The sequence below is a fragment of the Varanus komodoensis genome, unplaced genomic scaffold (assembly GCF_004798865.1).
Source record: "Varanus komodoensis strain SLA01 unplaced genomic scaffold, ASM479886v1 scaffold43, whole genome shotgun sequence".
Taxonomy (NCBI): domain Eukaryota; kingdom Metazoa; phylum Chordata; class Lepidosauria; order Squamata; family Varanidae; genus Varanus; species Varanus komodoensis.
In genome coordinates, this window is record NW_025335985.1 from 6,287,926 (window position 1) to 6,309,762 (window position 21,837).

Genomic DNA, 21,837 nt, shown 5'->3' on the forward strand with positions numbered 1-21,837 from the left:
GGGTGGCACCCGGAGAGCAGAGAGGGGCCTGGCAGAGGAGGGTTTGGATCTGAAGAGGGACCAGTGTTTTCCGGAGAGGGAAGATGAGGCACCTGCTGGAAAGAGCTCGCTGGAGGCATTTCTGCCTGCTGTGGGGGGGGGGGGGGGGCATTCAAACGCTACCATGTTGGTTTGAATATTAGTCAATGGATTGTAAGGTAGGCAAGGCTGAGAATTAGTGACTTGCTAAAGCCAAGCCATGTTTCATGACTGAGCAGGGCTGGCTGTGGAACCAGATAGCTGCAGCTCCTGGATTTTGCGGTTTTGTTCAGCATTGGCGGGGTGGAAGGATCTCCCAGTTTTTCACGATTTGCACACGTGGAGAGTGTTCAGCCAGAGGGGTTGTTGCAGCCCAGGATGTCTGTGAAAGGCGGGGTTTGTCTGCACAAGTCTGCCTGGCCAGAGTTCGCCCAGAGGAGGGCTGATCAGAGATGCCCCCCAGAAAGTTCATGTTGAGAGGAAAAAGCACATCCGTTAGAAGGGGTTTCTGGCTGGCCGACAGCCTCTGAAATGGGCAATTTGTGTTCCCTCTGGGGCCAGAGTGGGGACGGGCTTGAAACTAGTCTTGCCCTTGGAAAACCTAGACTTCTGCATGCAGGATTTGGTATTGGTTTCCCAGAAGCCCTATGAACACTCTGTGCGGTTTGCTTAAAGATCAACATGCATGCAAATGCTCACGGCGTGTTGTGTTTGTGTAAGGCTCGCCTGTGTTGTGTTGGAGTACGTCTCCCTGGTGCAGCGTTCCCCTTCAGGGTGATAGAAGTAGCTCAGGATGAGTTACTTTAACCACTCAAGCAACAGAGGGGAGTGCGTGAATCCCGGGCAGGGCTGCAGCATCGCGACCGTTGGCCAAGCCCAAGCAAGGCTGAGCCCGGCTGTGGAAGGCCACCATCAGGGCGTGCGCAGGAGCGTTCCCTCCGCAGCCCACCCACTGTGGGGAACACGGGCCGCACCTGGGAAGTAAGCCAATGCTGGTGCCTTTGTAGAGCTCGCAGTCCGGATCCTGCCTCATCCGGACAGGCTCAGTATGCTTACGCTGTGTGCCAGCCCTTCTGGCTCAGCGAGCTCCAAAGAAATAGCTGCGGTTCGTTGTAACGCTCATACAAAACAGAGTGATCCTGTCGCCATGGGAAATAGGTTAGCTGATAGGGTCGCGAAAGCGGAAGTGTTGCAGGGAATACAGATCAACTGAGCCCAGCAATGAAAAATGCTCCAGAGAACGAGGAAGCTGACTGTACGAAATGGGGGCTGGTAGCAGAAAAGGGGGATTCTGGAAAAGTATTTTTATTTATTTGATTTTTCTTAATATTTATATGCCACCCCATTCCCATCGGCCCTGGGTGGTTGATAAGAAATTAAACCAACAGTGAGTGATGTTGACTGATATTGCATATCAAATAAAACTGAAATGAGAACTCATCTGGAAAGACCTGTAGGAAGAGATATGTTTTTAACTCTCTGTTAATGGTGGTAATTATGGCAGACTAATTTTGCCTTGAGGCAAAAAATGAGAGGTATTACGGAAAATGCATGACAGCACTCACGGAAGGCCTCACAAGAGCACTCAGGCAGTCCTCAGGGCACCGGCATTGCAGGAGACATCTGGTCATATAAGCAAACATTGCCTTTGCTGTGAACAGTGCAGCCAAAAGAGAAATCTCTAGTCATGGCTCCTGGTGCTCAGAAGTGGCTCCTGCAGGGTATTCAGCTCAATTTCCTGATTTAACTCTTGCAGAAGGAGAGAAGCATTTATTGGTAATTTCAGATCAGTTGAGTGGATGAGCAGTATTTCCAATAGCCCAAGCAACAGCTGAAACAGTACGCACAATACTCCTTTATGAAATTGTGCCCGGATTTGGGCCTCCTGAAAGGATAGGCTCAGATAGAGGGCCCATTTCACAGCTAGGGTACGTCAAGAACTTACACAATCAATAGGAACTAAGTGGCTGCGTCATATGCCCTGCTGTCCTCAGAGTTCTGGACAAACAGAGTGCATGGATTCAAAGTCTAGTAACTAAACTTTGCCAGGAGCATGGATCGAAGTGGACTAAAGTTCTCCCTTTAGCTGTTTACATTATTCAGACAACCGCAAGTTCCAGGAGAGGATTAGCCCCTCTGAACTGTTGTTTCAACTTGTTCTCTTGTCTCCACACTGTTAATTTCAGTAGCTAAAAATGGTAAGAGTGAACTGACGGCAGAGATCCAAAACCATTGGAAAGCGCCGTGGCGACACCTGGTGGGGTTGCAGAATTATGTTGCTCGATCCACTGCGCCTTCTCTCTCCCCAAGGGATTCCATACGGAGTAAGAGGCACATTGTCCCTGCCCAGGGCCTGGAGCAAGCAAGGGGCCCCGAGAGGAGAGAGGCAGCGGCAGTGGGGTGAAAAAGACAGGCGGGAGAGGTGGGGACCCTGAGTGCTTGGGCTCCTCTGCAGCTGGGCACCCCGTATCACCGGAAAACACCGCTGCTTCCTCAGCAGCCCCTCTTGGGGAAACCGAGGCCCTCCTAACGGGCGTGAAGTTACACAGCGCATCAAGGCATTCTCCTCCTGGACCGTCCAGGCTCCTCGCTGCACCAAAATCAGCCTCAGGTGGGGTTCCAGGAGCCCCGGCGCCCCCCAGGCAAGTCCTGCTCCCCCAAGAGCAACCAAGACGGGGAGAGCTCGCCAGGATGGTACGAATGTGGAGCCCTGGACCTGGGGAACTGTCCTCAGCTCGTGGGCAGCGCATCCTCCACTGATGGCGAGAGCCCCACCGTTGCTAAAATCCTGAAGAAAACATTGTCCCTGCGGAACGGACCACGTGTCCATTGGAGGCATCCCGAAAGCTCATGGCCTTCAGGAAGAAGGGGAAGACATGGCTGAAGTTGGACGGTCTCTGATTTCTGGGAACTAAGGCAACGCCGGCACCCAGCTCCAGGCCCTCCTTCTGCCAGCTGCACAACCGTGTTTGCGGAGCACGGGAGCAGTCGGACCCCCTGGAGGGGAAATTTCTTTGGCCCGGGGAGCAGGGCCACCGCCTCTGTTCGTAGGTGGCGTGTCCTCCACAGATGAGAAACCGTCTGTGCCCATGGAGAGGACGCTGCACCTGAGCGATGGGCCGCCCGCTTGCAGACAGAGCCGCCAAAGGCCAGGGGTGCTCCAGAAGCCGAGGGGACCGGCAGCCTTTTGGCTGTGGGGTGGTATAAAATGCGGTAAGTGCATCAATCGAAACGAAAGCTTGTTGGGGCAAGAGGAGGAGAGTTCTGGACCGGCTCTTGGTTGGGCGCTTCTGTTTGTAGCACATTTGCACCAGCACGCCTGGAGCTTAGCCGCGCTGCGTTCAAGGACGGCCGTGCGTGGCAGGACAAGGTCTCCGGCCAGCAACGAGGCGGGCTGCACTTATGTCGACGGCTTGGTGCCGGAGGATAACCAGGGCCAAACCTTTGAGCAAGATCTTGACCTCCTTGCATTTTCTGCCAGAGTAACCCAACGACCGCAACAAAAAAAGCGAGAGCCTCTGATCTGTATCATTTATGGACAGCTTGGCACACGAAGAGGCCCAGCCAGACTGGCCGCTCTGCTCCCAAACATACCTTCCGAAGAGGTGCAGCCACCGTGGCTGCCCGGTTGACTAGAAAACTGAAATTTCCCCTGGAACGAGGCATTCATAGAGCCCACTGCTCGGTTTGGCTTTGAGGTGAGCAAGTTCTCCTGGCTCTTCTTGCAGTGACGTGATTCATTTTGCTTCATTGGATATTATAGAGCTGACATCATGAGCTAATGCAAAGGCTCCAGAATTTAATGCTCCCACCCTACCAACCCCAGAGAACCCCCCCGCCTTTTCTTATCAGCCTGCATGAACACAAGAAACAGAAGGCAAGGAGAAGGGCTGCCCCCCCCCCCGCCGCCTTCAGTTTCCTTCCACCTTTCTCTCAATCATCCATTTGCCTTGAGTGTGGCTTGCCTTTTAATGTGAATTTACCTGACTACACACTTTATTTATTTATATTTTGAGCCTCTGTGCAAACCAACATTCAGCTGTCCTTGGAAATTTACACTGAATTTTCAATGGATGCCATTTTCCAACAGAAACATTAACACAACATGCATATACTCCTTCTCCCTGTCATCAGCAGCAGCCAGTGAGGAAGGCTTTCAGCCACCGGATATGAGGCCTGGGAATTGCAGCTCCCGAGAAGCACGAGGAGAGGAAGGTCGTCCCGAGGACGTCTGGCTGGCCATGGGGGGAACAGGAGGTTTGCTCATCTGCTCCAGTGTTGGGGCGCTTCCTATGTTCTGAGGGATCCACAGTTCCTTGCCTGAGACCACAGAAGTGCAGTCAGTGGGAGAAAGCAGAACAATGATCTTTTGCTGATCCAATGTTTATTCCGTCTATCAAAAACAACAGCAACTTTATATAAAACATTAGGCAGCCATTGTCCTGCTCAAACTGAATACACACGGTCAGAAAATCTGCAGCTTTATTAGACCAACTAATATTCATTCACAAGGTCATGTGCAAGTTTCTGAGTTACACAGAATTCATCCTCAGGCTGGATGTTGAAATCGTTCTTTTAGAAGAAAAGAAACAGAACAATATGAGCCCAAGGTATGGTGCTCATGCGGTAATCTGCAAAGGAGTAATTATAATTCCGTGGCATTATCCTCATGGATGCCAGTGGTTCTGACAGTTGTGGCAGTCTGTGTGCTCACAGTCTTCCCTGGGAGTAAACTTCACTGATCTGAGTTTATTGTGTGAGTGTGAGAATACTGCATATTCCTATTCCAGGTTTTAAAAAAATGCTTATTTCTCTTGCTCCCTGCTTGTTTTGTGTATTGCTCAAGAAGCCTTCACTCGAGAAACAGGATCATTATTTGACATCAAAAGAACAACAGTTAAATGATTAAAACCATTAAACAACCCTCTCCTACTCCTGTGCCCAGCGCGCAATCCCTACTTCTGGTTTATATATCTGCCCCTTCCCACAGAATCAGATGTCTGAAAGAGACATACCTAAATACCAGCTTGGGATGCTGCTCAGGAGCAGGTGTCTCATCCTGTCTCGTTAAGGTTTACTTATTACCTGGAATAGCAAACACCCTGGAAGACAGAATGAAGATCCAGGTGTTCCTGATGAACTCGAACACTGGGCTGAAAGCAACAGAATGAGTTTCACGTGCTAACAAGTGCCCAAGTGCTCCAGTCAGACCCCATCTGGGATCCTGCGTCCAGTTCTGGGCACCAAGATTTAAGAAAGATGCAGGAATAGTAGAAAGGGTCCAGCAGAGGGCGACAAAAATGACCCGGGGTTTGGAAACCCTGCCCTGTGAGGAGAAAAGGCACGGGGACACGATGTCTCTCTATAAGTGCCTCCAAGGCTGCCCCAAAGAGGAAGGTCAAGATCTCCTCTTGCTGATGCCAGAGTGCAGGACACGGAAGAATCAAGTCAAGCTGCGACAACCCAGGTTCAGGCTGGACTTCAGGAAGAGCTTCCTCACTGTCAAGTAATACGGCAGTGGGACCAGCTGCCTGGAGAGGTGGGGGCTCCCCCACACCGGAGGCATTCAAGGAGAAGCTGGGCAGCCACCCGAGTGGAATGGTGTGGGTGGTGTCCTGCAACAGCAGGGGGGTGGACCTGATGGCCTTCATGGCCCCTTCCAGCTCTACTATGCTATGACTCCATGACACCTGCCTATTCCTTGGCATTGCTGCATGTGCACAGGCCTTGCAATTCATCCCTCATTAATTACAGGAGCCCAAGGAATGAAAACGAAGCCCGCGCGCAGCCATGGCGTTTGTGGTCGTGCAGCCTCAGGAAACGTCTTTCTGCGGCTCCCTGGTGGCAAAGATCCGCGCTGGTCCCTGCACCCGTGCTTGCTGCTTCTTCCCTCCGCGGGTGTCCGGCGAGGGCTGTGTACACACACAGGCCCCAGCAGGGCCTCTGATCGCAAATGCAGCTGAAGCGCACAGCTCTGAAGGACTGGCGCAGCCCTCGTTATCTCCCTAAACCAAGGCGGGAATGGCCAGAAGGCCAAGTGTCAGTCTCACGCTTCCCACACGGACAGACCTCACCCAGGAATCCCAAAACGTGATGACAGCCAGCTTGCACTGTGCGAAGAGGTCCGGGCCTGACTCTTCCACACGTCCGCTCCCTTGAATGACTCTTTGGGGTTCCAATATTGTGGGAGTGGGAGGGAAAAGTCTCCCTGTGCAGCTTTTCCACAGCAGGCGTAGTATTTCACACCTCTTCCATGTCTCCCCGGCTCAGCGTTTTTCCAAGTTAAGCAATCTCAGGAGTTGCCCTCTTTGCTCTGGTGCTCAGACGCTTCCAGGTGCTCTTTTCTGTCCTTTTTGCAGCTTTGCAAATCCATTTTTGGGTGTGGTGACCAGAGCCTCAAACAGTATTCTTAGCTGTGATAGAGATTTGGATAAGGGCTGTACGCTCTTGCCAGTTTTATTTTCAGTTCCTGCCCCAGCTGCTCCTGATTCAGAATTTGCCTTCTTCACAGTGGGGGCACATGTTCATCACGCCTGTCTAGTAGAACCCAGGAGTGTCTCTCCTGGCATTCACTGCTAGCTCAGCTCACATCCGTTTCTCGTTGATCTGGGGGATTGTTTTTTCTGCAACGTGTCAGTGATATGCAACTTTAAAATCACCCCCTTTTTTCACTTCTCCTTTGTGCAACCTGGTGCTCAATTTTGTTTTCCTTCCTGAGGGCACCTGTGCCCATTCTGAAGGGCACCTCATTGCTAATTGCCTCTTTGACTCTGCTCATTAACCCCTTGGATTCACTGCTCCCTTTGGTAGCTATGGTATATATGCTATCTAATCTACTTTCTACTACTGTGGTTTTGAGAAACCCCAGAGCAGTTTTAAAGGGATGTGGGCCCTTTCGCTTCCGCTTTCAACTTTCTCTTTACCACTTCTCTCATTTTACAAAAGTTTCCTCTTTTGAAGTCAAATGTGGCTGTGTTGAATTTTGACAATTTTCCACTTAAATATATATTAAATCAGAGAGCACTGTGGTTCACACTACATCCTGGCAACCCCACCTTGGATTAAGTCCAGTCTGCCTTGTGAGAAATGGAATGTTACTGTGACTAAGTGTTAAGGTGAAAACCAAAGAAAGGGTGAAATACAGGATCAATGAAGTCCCTTAAGGCCAAAAGGCCTGAGAATCGGATCATGTAAATAGTTGTACTAAGGGAAATAGTGCTTCTTACATCAAAGTCCTGAAAAATGCCAGAGGGGGTAAAATTCGGGGACAGCGGTAAAACTGTCACCTTCCGTGGAAGAGAGCAGGAAATTGAATACCCTTTTTTAACTGGCCATAATGAGCCTGGAGGAAGGCCTGTTCTTCCTATCTTATCCTTCCACAAGATTTAAGAAGCAAGTTGGGTCAAGTAGGAATTTGCAAGGCCACTCTGGCCTGTTGAACTTTTAGAAAATAGTGCGCATGCTTAATAGGTGCATGAACAGTAACGGACACCCCTCTCATAGGTAATGGGCTCATTAGCATGAACATGGGATGTATGAGCAGGAGGGGGAGCACATCAAGGGGTCGTATGATGGAGGCGGACGGAGAAGAATGTACCCTCTGAGCAGCCCAGCCAATGGGAGAAAAGAGGAAGGGTCTGCGAGCCGGGAAAAGGGGATAAGACGACATGTTTTGTGTGTGAATGGCGCGCTGCCTGTGTGGTGGGCGCCCGCTCTTGCAAGAACGAATTAAACTTTTCTGCTTGGTACTTTGCCTCCGTTTCGTCACTGCTGGGATTTACTCCTTGCAGCCTCCCTTTGGGTTGCTTCCACGACGTCTGTCCAAGGGCAGACAGACGCACAGGACAGTGTCTGAGAAATCTGACCTCTTAGTACTGCAGCATGCGATGTCCAATCAACATCACCCATTTGATGCTGGAGTCACCCACAGGATTGAATAAATTTGTCCAGTCCAGTTCAGCATTTCATTTTTGTTTGTTTTTGATAAGAATTGACCAAAATGCATTCATTTCTTCAGGCTTGCACTGGAAAAAACTCAAGTTTTTTTTTTTTTTTTTTTTAACAAAGTTGGTCAAATGGGAAGCTGATGGGCTCATTTGTTCCTATACCTGAAATTTTTTACTGGAAATGCTAAAAGCCAACATGGACTTATCAAGGATAAATCTAGCCAGACTAATCTAGTTACATTTTTTTTGACTGGGTGGGTGGACTGTGAGAATGCGGCAGACATAATCTAGCTTGACTTCAGCAAAGCTTTGGACAAAGCCCCCCTTTGACGTCCTGATAAGCGAACTAAAAAAAAGTGAACTCCATGGGACAATTATTGGGTGGATCCACAATGGGCTGCAAAACCGGACTCAGAGAGTGCTCAGCAGAGGCTCCTTCTCAGACTGGGGAGCGGTAACAAGTTCTGGGGTGCCACATGGATCTGTGCTGGGCCCAGTGCTCTTGAACATTTCTGTTGACAGTTTGGATGAAGAAGTGCAGGGAATGAGTGTCATGTCTGCAGACAGCACAAAAACTGGGTGGGAGAGCTTATACCCTGGAAGACAGACAAACGTGATCTTGGGAGGTTGGAGTACCGGGCCAGAAACAACAGAATGAAATTCAGTAGGGACAAACGCCAAGTTCTGCACCCAGGAAAAGGGAACCAAATGCATCCTTACAAGACGGGGAACACTTGGCTCAGCAGGACTGCAAGTGAGAAGGATCCTGGAACTGTTACGGATCACAAGATGGACATGAGCCGACAATGTGATGTGGCTGCAAAAAGGACAAATGCCATTTTGGGCTGCATTAACAGAAGCATCACTTCCAAACTGTGTAAAGTACCAGGTTCCCTCTACCCGGCACTGGTGAGGTCTCCTTTGCAGTACTGCATCCAGTTCCGGGCACTACATTTCAAGAAAGACGCAGGCCAGTGGGAAGAGCGTTCCAAGAAGGGCAGCAAGGATGTTTCAGGGACGGGAGACCAAGCCCCGCGGTGAGAGATGGGCAGAACCGGGCATGTTCAGCCTGGAGGAGAGAAGGCTGAGGGGAGAGAGGAGAGCGCCCTGGAGGGTCTTGAAAGGCTGCCCCAAAGGGGGAGGGCAGGAGCTCTCCTCGAGTGCAGGACACAGAATCATGGGATCAAGTTCCAGGAAGCCAGATCCTGGCTGGATATCAGGAAAAATGGCCTGATTGTTAGAACAGCAGGGCAAGGGAGCCCGGGACCCAGGGAGGCTGCGCCCTCTCCCACACTGGAGGCCTTCAGGATGCAGCTGGGTGGCCATCTGAGAGGGGTGGCTTACCTGGGAGTCCTGCCCTGGGAGGGGGTCGGACTCAAAGGCCTGTCTTAGCCCCCCCACCTCTGCTCTTCCAAGGTCCCGTGAAGCTCTTCAGCGTGGGCAGTGCGCCATACCCTTCCACCCAGCCAGGGGTAGCCCCAGGTCTTTTTATCGTTGGCAGTTCGTCTGTCTCCCTCTCCCCCCTTTTTGGCCTCCCCCTCAGTGGATCCCGGGGGGCTTTCCTACGAGCAGCGCTGCACCACAGCCCCCCCCACCCCCCCACCCGCGTCTGGACAGCCAGGTGCCTTTTACCCAGAATGCTGCCAGGCCAGGAGCACTGCGGGAAACTGAGAGCGCAGCCAAATCCAGCTGCCTGGCATTGTTAGGAGTTCTGCGCCTGGGAGAGGAGGCAAGGGGCCGCAGTGCGCGCCTCGGCGGTGAGCCCTCTCCACCTGCATTAGTGTCGCCTGCACTGACTGGCAGCCGCTTCCAAGGCAGAAAGAGGTGCCCTCCCAGCTCGCACCGCCTGGGCGATTTCCTGGCTGCACAGGGAAAGGTGAGAAGCTCCCGAAGCCCTGGCACTCCGCCGGCACTCCCCCACCCCCCTGCGGGCCCCTCTCCCGAAGGATGAGCTACAGGCTCAGACGGAGAAGCCGGTGGCCCGCCTGGTCGAGCATCCCCGACACCAAAAGGCAGCTGCTCTCCCAGGTAAGAGGCCACCTTTCCCAGAATGCCACCTTTTCTGGAACTGCGCCCCAGGAGCATTTTAAGTGAAGGTGCTGGGGACCCCCCAAAGAAACTTCCCAAATCAGGCCAGAACCTGCACTGGAAAATTGGTGGGGATCCTACACTTCCAGCCTCTAGGCTGAGACGGGCAAGAGCCTGCCAGGGGAACCGGGAACCCCAGCCTGGCCCCCTCCCTCCCTCCCCGCCTCCGGGTGCCATGCGAGTTCCCAGCCGCCGGCACGGCGAGGGGGGCCCAGGCATCCCTGCCATGAGCTCAGAGCAGAGGGAGCCACCTGGACTCCCCCAGGGCAGGGAGTGGGGGGCCGAGCCCCACCACCGGGAGGAAGCGCAAGAAGCCCTCTGGCTGGCGCAGGGAGCCCAGGAGGCTCCATCACTGCAAAGGGGCCTTCAGCCACGGCGTGGACGGCGTGGACGCGGTGTGAGCGGAGAAAGGCAGCTGCGGACGCGCCCAGCAGCTCTGCCCGGGCCGCTTGCTAGCATCCTGCGCTCCCTTTAGGGGGCGATTCTCAGAGCCCCCTAAAGCAGCCCCAACCCCGGCATTTTCCTGCCAGGAAGTGAGGCAGGAACAGTTCTGCGATGGGGCCTGGAATAGGCCTGAAGTGGCAGGCGAGCTGACTTGCTGCTACGTAGGACATCGATGCCGTGCCGGAAATCCTCCGTCAGGTGAGTGTAAGGTCGGCCCTCCGAGTCGAGTCCTGGAGGGTGAGGCTTTGATCCAGGAAGGGGGCCAGAGCCCCTGCTCCTCTAACCCAGACTGTATCCGCCTGCTGTTGGGGGCCAGTGTGGGGAACATGCGGCCTCCAGATGTGGTGGGACCTCAACTCCCATCCAGGGCTCACCTGCGGCAGGGCCTGGCTGGGGGTGGGGGGGGGGATTCCAACAACAGCTTCCGGGGGACGCATCCCCGCAAGCCACTTTGCCGCCCAGCCCAACACGGGACCGTGGGATGCACCTCGTCCAGCTTTTCCCATGCGCTCCGTCGGGACCCAGCACGAGCGTTGGAGGGATCCACGTCTCACACGCTGGGGGGTCTCGGGGGGGGGTCCCGACCCTTGCAAACGTCATTGCCCTGACACTTCGGATCCTTTTCCAGCAGCCCAGGTGGGAGGTGGGCCGGGCCAGGGGGGAAAAACTTGAAGCCGCCCCGAGGCTTCGGCGAATGGGGCGGCATAGAAATGTTTTAATAAAAAACAAAAAAAATTAATAAAAAATAAAAGCAGTGGCGCATGCGAAGGGGCACGTGTGTGGGTGGGGGGGGGGGGGCTTCTGCTCCTTTACCCCAGTGCAGGCCACCAGGCTCCCCTCCCTTCCGACAGGTGACCCGGGAGACCACACAGGGCGATGAGCCGTTTGAACGGGCTTCCACAGCGCAGCCAACCCACCTTTGGCTTCCGCTGGCCGTTCCTCTTCCATGGGCTGGCGGTGACTGGCCAAGACAGGCTGGCTCCTGCCGGAGAGTAAGAACTCCCCTGGACCCACCTGCGCTTGAACCTGGGGCCACCTCTTTCCCTGGTCCTGGAGCTGCCCCAGCGAAGTCCCGGTGCGCTGGCCCCACAACGCCGTGACCCGCATGTCTGGGCCAAAGCAAGCATTCCTTTGACACAGCTGCTTTTTTAAACTGTAGGGCCCCATCAGCCTCCCTGCTGCCCACTCAAGGGTCCAGATCCATTTGGGGTTCCGTACCTGTTCCAGCTCCTTCATGGATCCCTGCCTTGTCGTGGCGAAGGGGCTTGCGCAGCTCAATGAAGCTATGAGCTATGCCGTGCAGGGCCACCCAAGACGGACAGGTCATAGCAGAGAGCTCTGACAAAACGTGTTCCCCTGGAGAAGGAAATGGCAACCCACTCCAGTATCCTTGCCATGAAAACCCCATGGACAGTACCAAAAGGCAGAAAGATATGACGCCGGGAGATGAGCCCCTCAGGTCGGAAGGTGTCCAATGTGCTACTGGGGAAGAGCAGAGGGCTAGTACTAGTAGTGCCAGAAAGAATGAAGCGACTGGGTCAAAGCCGAAAGGACACGCAGTTGTGGATGCGTCTGGTGGTGAAAGGAGAGTCCGACGCTGCAAAGATCTATACTCTATAGGAACCTGGAATGTGAGATCCATGACTCAAGGCAAGCTGGATGTGGTCAAACAAGAGATGACAAGACTGAACATCGACATCTTAGGGATCAGTGAACTAAAATGGACAGGAACAGGTGAATTTAATTCAGATGACCATCAGGTATACTACTGCGGGCAAGAATCCCTTAGAAGAAATGGAGTAGCCTTTATAGTCAATAAAAGAGTAGGAAAAGCAGTACTGGGATACAACCTCCAAAATGACAGAATGATCTCAGCTCGAATCCAAGGCAAACCATTCAACATCACAGGAGTCCAAGTCTATGCCCCAACCACTGGTGCTGAAGAGGCTGAAGTTGACCGGTTCTATGAAGGCCTACAACACCTTCTAGAATTAACACCAAAAAATGATGTCCTCCTCATCATGGGGAATTGGAATGCTAAAGTAGGAAGCCAAAAGATAACTGGAATAACAGGCAAGTTTGGCCTTGGAGTACAAAATGAAGCAGGGCACAGGCTGGTAGAATTTTGTCAGGAGAATACGATGGTCATAGCAAACACTCTTTTCCAACAACCCAAGAGATGACTCTACACATGGACATCACCAGACAGTCAACACAGAAATCAGATCCCAAAGAATGTTCGAACTACCGCACCATTGCACTCATTTCACATGCTAGCAAAGTGATGCTCAAAATCCTACAAGCTAGGCTCCAGCAGTATGTGGACCGAGAACTACCAGAAGTACAGGCAGGATTTCGAAGAGGGAGAGGTACTGGAGATCAAATTGCCAACATACGCTGGATCATGGAGAAAGCTAGGGAGTTCCAGAAAAATATCTACTTCTGCTTCATTGCCTATGCTAAAGCCTTTGATTGTGTGGATCACAACAAACTGCGGCAAGTTCTTAAAGAGATGGGAGTACCAGACCATCTTATTTGTCTCTTGAGAAACCTATATGTGGGTCAAGAAGCAACAGTGAGAACTGGACACAGAACCACTGATTGGTTCAAAGTTGAGAAAGAGTTTGGCAAGGCTGTATACTGTCGTCCTGCCTATTTAACTTATATGCAGAGCACATCATGAGAAAGGCGGGGCTAGATGAATCACTAGTTGGATTAAGATTGCTGGGAGAAATATCAACAACCTCAGATATGCAGATGATACCACTCTCATGGCAGAAAGTGAAGAGGAACTAAAGAGCCTCTTGATGCGGGTGAAGGAAGAGAGTGCAAAAGCTGACTTGAAACTCAACATTAAGAAAACTAAGATCATGGCATCTGGTCCTCTCTCTTCCTGGCAAATAGATGGGGAAGAAATGGAGGTAGTGACAGATTTTATTTTCCTGGGCTCCAAGATCACCGCAGATGGGGACTGCAGCCAAGAACTTAAAAGACGCTTGCTCCTGGGGAGGAAAGCTATGGCAAATCTAGACAGCATACTAAAAAGCAGAGACATCACCCTGTGGACAAAAGTGCACGTAGTCAAGGCAATGGTTTTCCCAGTTGCAATGTATGGCTGTGAAAGCTGGACCATAAGGAAGGCTGAGCACCGAAGAACTGAGGCCTCTGAATTGTGGTGCTGGAGGAGACTCCTGCGAGTCCCTTGGACCGCAAGGCGATCAAACCAGTCAGTCCTAGAGGAGATCAACCCTGGCTGCTCTTCAGAAGGACAGATCCTGAAGATGAAGCTCAAATACTTTGGCCACCTAATGAGAAGGAAGGACTCCCTGGAGAAGAGCCTCATGCTGGGAACAGTAGATGGCAAAAGAAGGAGGGGAAGGCAGAGGATGAGGTGGCTGGATGGAGTCACTGGGGCGGTGGGTGTGAGCTTGGGGGGACTCCGGGGACGGTGGAGGACAGGAAGGGCTGGAGGAGTGTTGTCCATGGGGTTGCGAAGGGTCGGACTCAACTTCGCGACTAACAACAACAACAACAATCTGTTCCAGAGAAAAATGACAGTGGAAAGCAGCCGTCACTGTTAGGTCTAGTTTTAAAGACACGTCTGTTTGGGCTTCTGTCTGCCGTTACAGAAGAGCAGCCCAGAAACTCCACCGCATTAGGCCAAGCTGGCCCTTCCGCCCTGCGCCCTGCTTCTGACTGGGCAGCCGAGCGTCTCTGGGAAGCCAAAAGCAGGTGAGAAAGCAGCACCCTGCCCCCTGCCCTTGCTTTCTTTGGCAGCTGCTTGAATTCACAAAGTGGTCCCGATTCAGGTTTCCAGCCTTCGTGAACCATCGTCTGCGTACGATCCCTGCTCCATGCATTTGTCTAATTCAGTTCAAAGGCCAGAGCAATGTGACTTTTCACTAAACCCCACTCCGCTTCCCTGTTTCTGTTCCCCTTTTGCCTCACTCTCCATGCCTCCCTCTAATTCAGAGCGTGCTTCCTTTTCTCAGGAATGGGAACAGCATTTGTGCCAGGGTCTTTTTATATTAAACCCTAAATATGCACCGATGTAAAAATGGGGGCAGCCGGTCCTCAGGGTGCCCACAGCTCCAGGGCTCGGGGTCTTTTTAGCTAGTTTTTCCATGCATGGCAAAGGGGAGCCGTGAAGTCACAGGTAGGCATGTTTGGGCATCCAGGTCCCACCCAGCTCCCCGGAAAAAGGAAAAACTGGCTGCAATCAACTTCAGTCAATTGCCAGAACTCAGTGAACGCACCAGTCACGCACCAGCCTGGACTACCTCTGTGTTTCCCCTTCTGCAAAAAGAGATCACAAACCTACTCAGGTTGGCACTGCACCCTGGTGCAGGAAGAACCGTTTTTATTCCATGTCTTATTAGTTAGCCGACAGCAACACTCCGACCTCCCGCGCCTCCTCCTAGCTGCCTCCTGAAACACACAGGATCATGGGAACCATGGGCGAGAGCCTGCAGTCTTTCTGGACAAACCTGACACTTCCCGGGAACTGTTGATGAGCTGAAAGGAAATCCTCAGATGGCGACGAAGCTGCAAAGCCCTCTTTGAAACTAATCCCAGCGGAGAAACAGCGGCAGGCGATGCATCCAGGGAAGCAACAACTTTACCCTCTGAAGCGTGCCTGTTGCTGTGAGGGCAACTGTATTGGAGGTCCTTCTTCTAGCCAAAAACTGCCCGGCAGGAAGGTGGCTAGCAGCGAAGGAAGGCCATGAGCCACGCTGGCCACCCTGTTCAGAAGCCGCTGGACTGAGTGGCCTGCCCGACCCAGCGTACATGAGTGCAGCATGGTTTATTTGACATATACCAGCCTCATCCAATATCAGACAAGGTGAGATATATATATATATGTATGTATATATATATATGTATATATGCATATATAAATATATCTGTTTATAATCATGGAAGATATCCTCTTTAGAAAAAATGTTATTTCAAATAATAGCTTACTGCATTGTAAAACTTAAGGCTGTTTGTGCTGTAGCAACCCTGGCTGGAGAAAACCCATCCCCGCGCTCGAAGGGCCGTTTGCCCATATTGCAAAGCTTCCCTTGGCTCACACTCGAGAAAACGGTGGGGCACCAGCTCCCTGAAGACTGTGGAAAGATCCCGCCTGAATTCTCTCGCTAGCAGCTGGCACTAAGTCCTGGTGGATGGATTTGTAATCATCAGAGGTGACTCAGAAGAGCCCCAAAGCCACGCTTCAGAAAATGGAAGAAATACATTCATGGGCGGGCGACAGAGCGAGGAATACTTGACTTTGGGATCTTCAGATGGAGGCTCATACTTCAGTGTGCAAGTCCTGTGACCTCCTTAGCTTTCCACCAACATCTTTAGATCACACACAGTGAGGTCTCTGGGACGTATTTGAAGGACTAAGGTGCGATCAGGTTCTCTTCCCTCTTCCATCCCCTTCACCAGTTAGAATTATTTCTTGTTACAATCACAGAATAAAGCGGTGGTTACTCCATGAAGCTAAACACTGCTGGCTGCAGAAGTTGGTTAGGACACCCACAGGAAATAGGCCACTTCGTCCAAATCGACGGGGTAGTCTGTCACCAGGGTGGGTGTTTTTTCAAACAACTCCCCCTTGTAACTGCGCCACTTCCCGGCGGGGATGTAGATGTCTCGCTCTTGTTTGCCCATTTCCAAGACGGGAGCCACCATCAGGGTGTCTCCAATGAGAAACTGCGAGTCGATTTTGTGCGCAGACTCGTCGTCGGGCGAAATCCACCAGATGGGCCGGATGATGGGGTCCCCCGTGTCGGTGATCTCCCCGGCCAGCTCCAGCAGGAGGGGAGCCACGAGGGCCTCGTGGAGCCTCGTGAACTTCAGGGCGATGTCGACGACCTCTCTGTCGTACAGCCAAGGCGGGATGGAGAACTGCATCGACGGCATGAAGGCCGACAGCTCCAGCCAGCGGATATAGAGCTCTCGGTCTGGGATTTCCACCGCACCATCGGTTTTGTTGGGAAAGAAGTTTCCGCCAATCATGTCTGCGGATATGAAAGGATACCCCAGCATGCTAATAGTCAAGACTGTAGGTATCAAGGACTTGAGCCCGAGCTCATACCCCCACACTGAATCCCGGTCAATGATCCGGAAGAAGCAAGAGATGTTTTGAGACTGGTAGCCAACCCTGACCTCGGCCAGCTCATAAAAAGGGATGGCCATTTCTGTGTAGCGCCTGGACCAAATGCTGGGATCTGACAAGGGGCGGAATGTGCTAAATTGTTTCGGAAGGTAGCTGGTTTCCCCCGCATCAAACTTGAAGGAGGATATGCCGTACTTAGTGCGGAGCTGCCTCAGGTGGCTTTGGAACCAATCCCTGGCTGAAGGGTTGGTGAAATCCAAAATGGCGCCAATGCCGTTCCACCAGGCAACCATGGCGGGAAGCCTGCCTGTCGGCTCCTTAATGAAAAGCTGCCTCTCTATCCCGACCCCAAAGTTGGAGGAGTTGTAATTAATGAATGGGTGTGTCCACAGTGTAATTTCAAACCCGTCCTCTTTTAGCTTCTTGAATGTTTCCGTCACATTTGGGAATTTTATGGGGTCAAAGTCAAAGTCGCCGTATGCCTGCGTGTAGGTGTCATCTATTTCGATGTGGCTGCAGTTGAACTTGTATTTTTTAATCTTTTCTGCAAACCGCAGCAGTTTATCCTGATCGATGTCATTCTTGTACAAGGCCCAGGTGGACCATATCGGGTACTTGAAAGCATTTTTTGAGGGTATCTTAGAAGGCTTGTAGAAGTATTTCCGCACCATGTATTTGTGGATGGAGGTGACATCGGAACCTATGCAGACACGGTAGCTCAGTTCTGGGAAAGGCTGCTGCCCCAACGGCGGCTTGTAGGGAGAATCTTTGTACCTGGCTTGGAAGACGAGGGACCTTTCCGTGGCGTTGAACCCCAGGTGAAAGGGCACAGAGTCATTGATCTTGATGGCCGCTGCTTTGGAGGAGAGCCAGTACCTCTCCAGGATGCCCCCAAAGCTGTTCCGGAACGAGTACACGTCGCTGGTCACAAACGGCATGGGCTCCTGGGAGCCCGGCAGCCGGATCGGCCAGTGCTGCACACTCATCTCACAGCCGCCGTACCAGTGGGCGTCCCCCCAGAACATCTTGTGCTCCACCACCGTGTCTGCGACGAACTCTTCCCAGCGCACACGGTAGCACATCACCGTGTCCTTGGGAGTGACGATCTTTATGAAGAAATTGAGCCTTCCTTTGTCTGTCCTGGTGCACGTCAAATTGGCCCCTTCCCTAGAGCAGGACTCCAAGTCCAGGATGCCTGATTGGAAGGCCACCCGGAAGACTATCTCGCCATCTTGATTCTTGATGGTGAACCCGTCCTGCCGGAGGTCCATCTCTTCGGTCTTCAGCCTCTCGGCCTTCCGGAGGGAAGCCACGTAGTAGCACCAGGCCACCACCGCGGCGACGAAGAGGACGAGCCCCAGCACGATGGCCACGATCATGGGCTTCAACTCCTTGGCTGGCTTTTGCTTCACGGGAGTGAAGTTCTCCGGCAGAAATGTGTACATCGTCCTGCTTTAGTCAGGGAGCACTTTCCAAGACGAGACCCAGCCGGGTGCTTTGCAGCGGCCACAGGAGAGGGCGCCTCTTCTCCTTAGCAGCGTGTCTTTTTCACTCGGCCACTCGCTGAAACGAGCACATTTCTCTTCATTAGGGCGTCTGCTACTTTCCTTCCAGTCCCACTCGACCCCAGGATGCCAATGATCTGTAAAACAGAAAGGGGCAAAGCGGCACAGGGGTGAGGGGAAGAGGCCATGCTCTTGGCAAGGTGTTTCTGCACTCCCCCCCACCTTTGCAAAGCTTCCCCAGTGGGACATTCCATGCAGGGGGGCTGTGATGATTGGCTTGCTTATGCAGCCCCTGGGGGGCTTCCTTGCCAAACTCCCCCAATTCCCCAGTGACGGCTTGGGGGGAATTACCACGCTAGTGTGCAGGTCGGGGCCACCGGCTTTCACACGGCCAGCTGTCTGAGCCGCAGGTGCCCTTTTTCCTGCCTGAAAGCACCTGTGTCTGCATATTCCTTTTCCCCTCTGCCATTTAATCCTCACCGCAGCTGGGCAAGAGAGATGCGTGTCTCCCACATCGTCCGTCCACCGGTCTGTCTCTCAAGACAGCCTGGGTCCCCTGATGAGTCTTAGGTAATTTCAAGGCCCAGTATAATGGTCTTACTGGGACCTCCTTCATACGGCCGGGCCGCGTTTATTTCAACGGCAGCGTTTCTTCTCCCCAGTCCCCGCTCGCCCACGGGTTGCAACTGTTTTTCAGTTCCTAATTTGCTAGAACAAAAAACAAAGCAGACGCAACCATTGGCCACCCCTGATTTATGTTCCTAAAAAAAGATAGAAATACCCGGGACATTTGCAGCGTCGTATTTTAAGTCCACTTAGATTAAAGCACCATCATGAGTGCAGAAATAAAATGCAACTTGCTTTTGCTGCCTTGATGCCCTAAACACAATGCCAGACAATAAGCATTGTCTTCTCATAGGAAAGGGTAGTGTATCTTTGCGGCAAAAACAGTAACATGGGATTTTTAGGGCAAAGATATATTGTCCTTCCTGTGACAAAATGATGCTTATACTGGTGTGGTGTTTACAATAGAATCAGCATCTGGATGCATAAGAAATTCACGTTAGTTTGTTTTTGATCAGGAATTTACCCGTTTGCACCTTCCGGACTAAACACAGAATCAGGAACAACCTGCTTGCCACCCGATTCCCGTCCCTCCCAAACAGTATATCCCACTGCATATGTATATTGGAAATACTTGCATGAAAATATTTGCACTTTGGAAAAATGGGCACAAGCAGGCTTAAATCAACAAGAGGAGAAAGCACCTTTCAAAGATGTGCAGGATAGGTGTGAACATTTGCAAAGATAAGCACGCAAACCTTCAGGGATAACAATTCCCAAGAGCTTTCATTTAAAAAACCCAAAGCTCACCCTCTGGCATGGGCTTAAGCAAGCCTGATTGGCGTATCTCTGGCACTGGCACACACCTGGCCGCAGACCTCAGGTTCTGAAAAGTTTCCATACTGCAAAGGCAAGCAGCCTGCACTCTGGGAGCTGCCGGGCCCATCTGCTGGAGCCTGTCGGTCTCCGGGCGCAAACCTGGGGAGCGAGCCCTGGACCCCCACCCCTGGGCCAGCCCAGGATGTATTGCGGGGGGGGGCAAATGCCCCCCTTCACCCACATAATATTGCAAGAACGTCACTGGACTCGTCTTTCGGCACATGGTTCCACCATAGTGGTCCCCTCCGCTTTGCCCCTTGCCCCAAACAGCACGGTTCCTACAGTCCCCAGCCTGTTTTACCCAGCGGGCAGCTCAGGGAAATGCCGGGGGGGGGGTCACTGCTCCCCGCCCCCCTGGGGACCGTCTCTGTCGCTGGAAAGGCAGTGGGCTACAAGCAGTCACTGGCCATCATCAGTCGCGGCCACAGAGTTCCAGCCGGTGACCTCAGCAGCTTTTTGTGGCCACGGTAATTAATAATCACTGACGGCTGAGATAAAAAGGGCTCACTAACGTGTCAAATCGGATTTCATCTTTAACTGGAAGAAGAGCGCCTGGCCCTGAGCAGATGCCAGGCTTGCACTAGAAGGAAGACGCCTCCCCTGCTGTCTCTCCCAAATGCCAGTGCAGCGGCCAGTTATTTTCGCTCATAAACTTCGGGGTCCCTCAGGGATCTCCCCTCCTCGGGGCAGCTTGCAGCTGTTGCTCTGAATGGCGGCGGCGGCGGCCAAAGGTGCGAATGCCACCCGCACGCCCCACAGCCTGGATGTCTGGCCTCCCACTTGGCTGCTGCTTCAGCGGCTCGGGCCAAACACAGATCACATGTGTCCAGAAATACGGCTGGCTCTTAAAATAGCGTTCTGTGGATGGGGTGACTTATGTGAAGCAATCGTCTTAACCCGATATGTTATTAAAGACGTGATCTCTCCTTCTCTCCTTCCCTCTCTCTCGTGCACCCATGTACACTTGCACTGACTCACACACGTCTTGCTCCTCAAAAGTCCTATATAACCATCCAGAAATTAGAAGAATCTGTTTTGCACCTTGCAGGACAATCTGGGTGCACAGACCAAGGGCTTTTCTTTTCATGCTAAAATGTTACAAGAAACTCCTCATAAAACAAACCACAGCATCTTACAGAAATCACTGAATAATCCTCCAACTGGATTTTAGTGTGTAGCAGCTAACCTCCCTTTCTTCTAAAAGCATTGCTAATTAGAACAGCCCTTTGATGCCAGCTATGGAAGGTAAAGAGCTTCCTCCAAAAACTATGACATAATAGTTCTCTGCCTTGGTGGTTCAAGGGTTGTTCCATTGACACGGCAGCTCAGTCTTGGCATGATTATGGGGACAACTGGCGCCCTTTCTCGGGAGGCCCCCGGGCTGCTTAACTGAAAAGCATATGGCTTGGGTTAGTACTGCATATTAATATGCAATATTCCTGCTGCTGCTTCTTCATGCAAGGGAGCCGGGGGGGGGGGGCTAACAAGATTCTCCCCCCCTCCATTTTTTCCCCCCAACAACCCCGGGGGGCCCAAGGTTAGCACAACCCCCCCCCCCCCCCCCGTCAGCTCCAAAGCTGAGTGGGGCCTAGAGCCCGGCTCTCTGAGGCCCCAGCCCAGGGCTGTGCCCTACCCGGCACTGATTCAAAGCAGGCTTCCTCGACCTGGCACTGCCCAGACGCGTGGGACTACCCCTCCTATCATCCCCAACTAGCATAGCCGCTGGCCTCCTGTCTACCCAGGTCATCCAGTCCGTGGCACCCCTCGGCAGCTCGCTCCTCTGCTTAATTTCCTTGCCGACCCTGCCCAGGAAATGCAAGCCGGGCGGAGGGACGGCGGCTGGCGAGGGGGACCTGCCCGCCGCTTGCTCCCTTTCTGGGGCGAGGCGAGGCGCGGCGCAGGCGCTTGCTCTGCGCACAGACCCGCCCGTGGGGAGCGACCTCCTCCCCCTCGGGGCCCCTGGGCAGGAGCGGGCGCGGCGGACGTGCAGCCCGGCTCGGGGGCCCAGGAGAGCGCCCCCTGCCGCTCCCGGCTGCCGGCGCGGGGAGCAGGGGCTGCGCCTGCAGACCTTCGGCCCGAGGCGGCGGCGCTGCCCGTGCGCACGGAGGCCCGCGCCCGGGGCGCAGGAGGAAGGGCCCCTCTCCGCCGGGGATGCCCTCGGGGCCCTCGCGCCTGGGCACGGCACGGCGCGGCGCGGCGCGGCGCGGCGCGGCGCGGGCGGGCGAGCAGAGCCGGGCCGAAGCGAGCCCGCCTGCCCCACGCGGGACCCAGCCGCGCCCGCCCG

General features: G+C 53.1%; 2 protein-coding genes across 3 annotated transcripts in view; one reads left to right on the forward strand and one right to left on the reverse strand.

Moving 5' to 3' along the window:
• Nucleotides 1-11,376, forward strand: part of LOC123030181 (myogenesis-regulating glycosidase-like) — a 13,263-nt gene extending 1,887 nt beyond the window's left edge. The window contains exons 2-3 of the mRNA XM_044443866.1: nucleotides 9,911-9,992; nucleotides 11,348-11,376. Of these exons, the coding sequence (XP_044299801.1) occupies nucleotides 9,911-9,992; nucleotides 11,348-11,376 (111 nt within the window). The remainder of the gene's footprint in view (nucleotides 1-9,910; nucleotides 9,993-11,347) is intronic.
• A 3,441-nt stretch (nucleotides 11,377-14,817) lies between these two features.
• The window catches only part of LOC123030257 (myogenesis-regulating glycosidase-like), a 25,153-nt gene continuing 18,133 nt past the window's right edge, over nucleotides 14,818-21,837 (reverse strand). Inside the window, exons 1-2 of one of the 2 annotated variants that reach the window (XM_044444049.1) lie at nucleotides 18,591-18,952; nucleotides 14,818-18,247 (exon numbers count right to left, since the gene is read on the reverse strand). In XM_044444049.1, coding sequence (XP_044299984.1) covers nucleotides 16,014-18,050 — 2,037 coding nt within the window. In that variant the 5' untranslated portion in view covers nucleotides 18,051-18,247; nucleotides 18,591-18,952 and the 3' untranslated portion in view covers nucleotides 14,818-16,013. Of the gene's footprint in view, nucleotides 18,248-18,590; nucleotides 18,953-21,837 lie in introns of those variants that run through there. The other variant, XM_044444051.1, reaches the window with a different exon arrangement.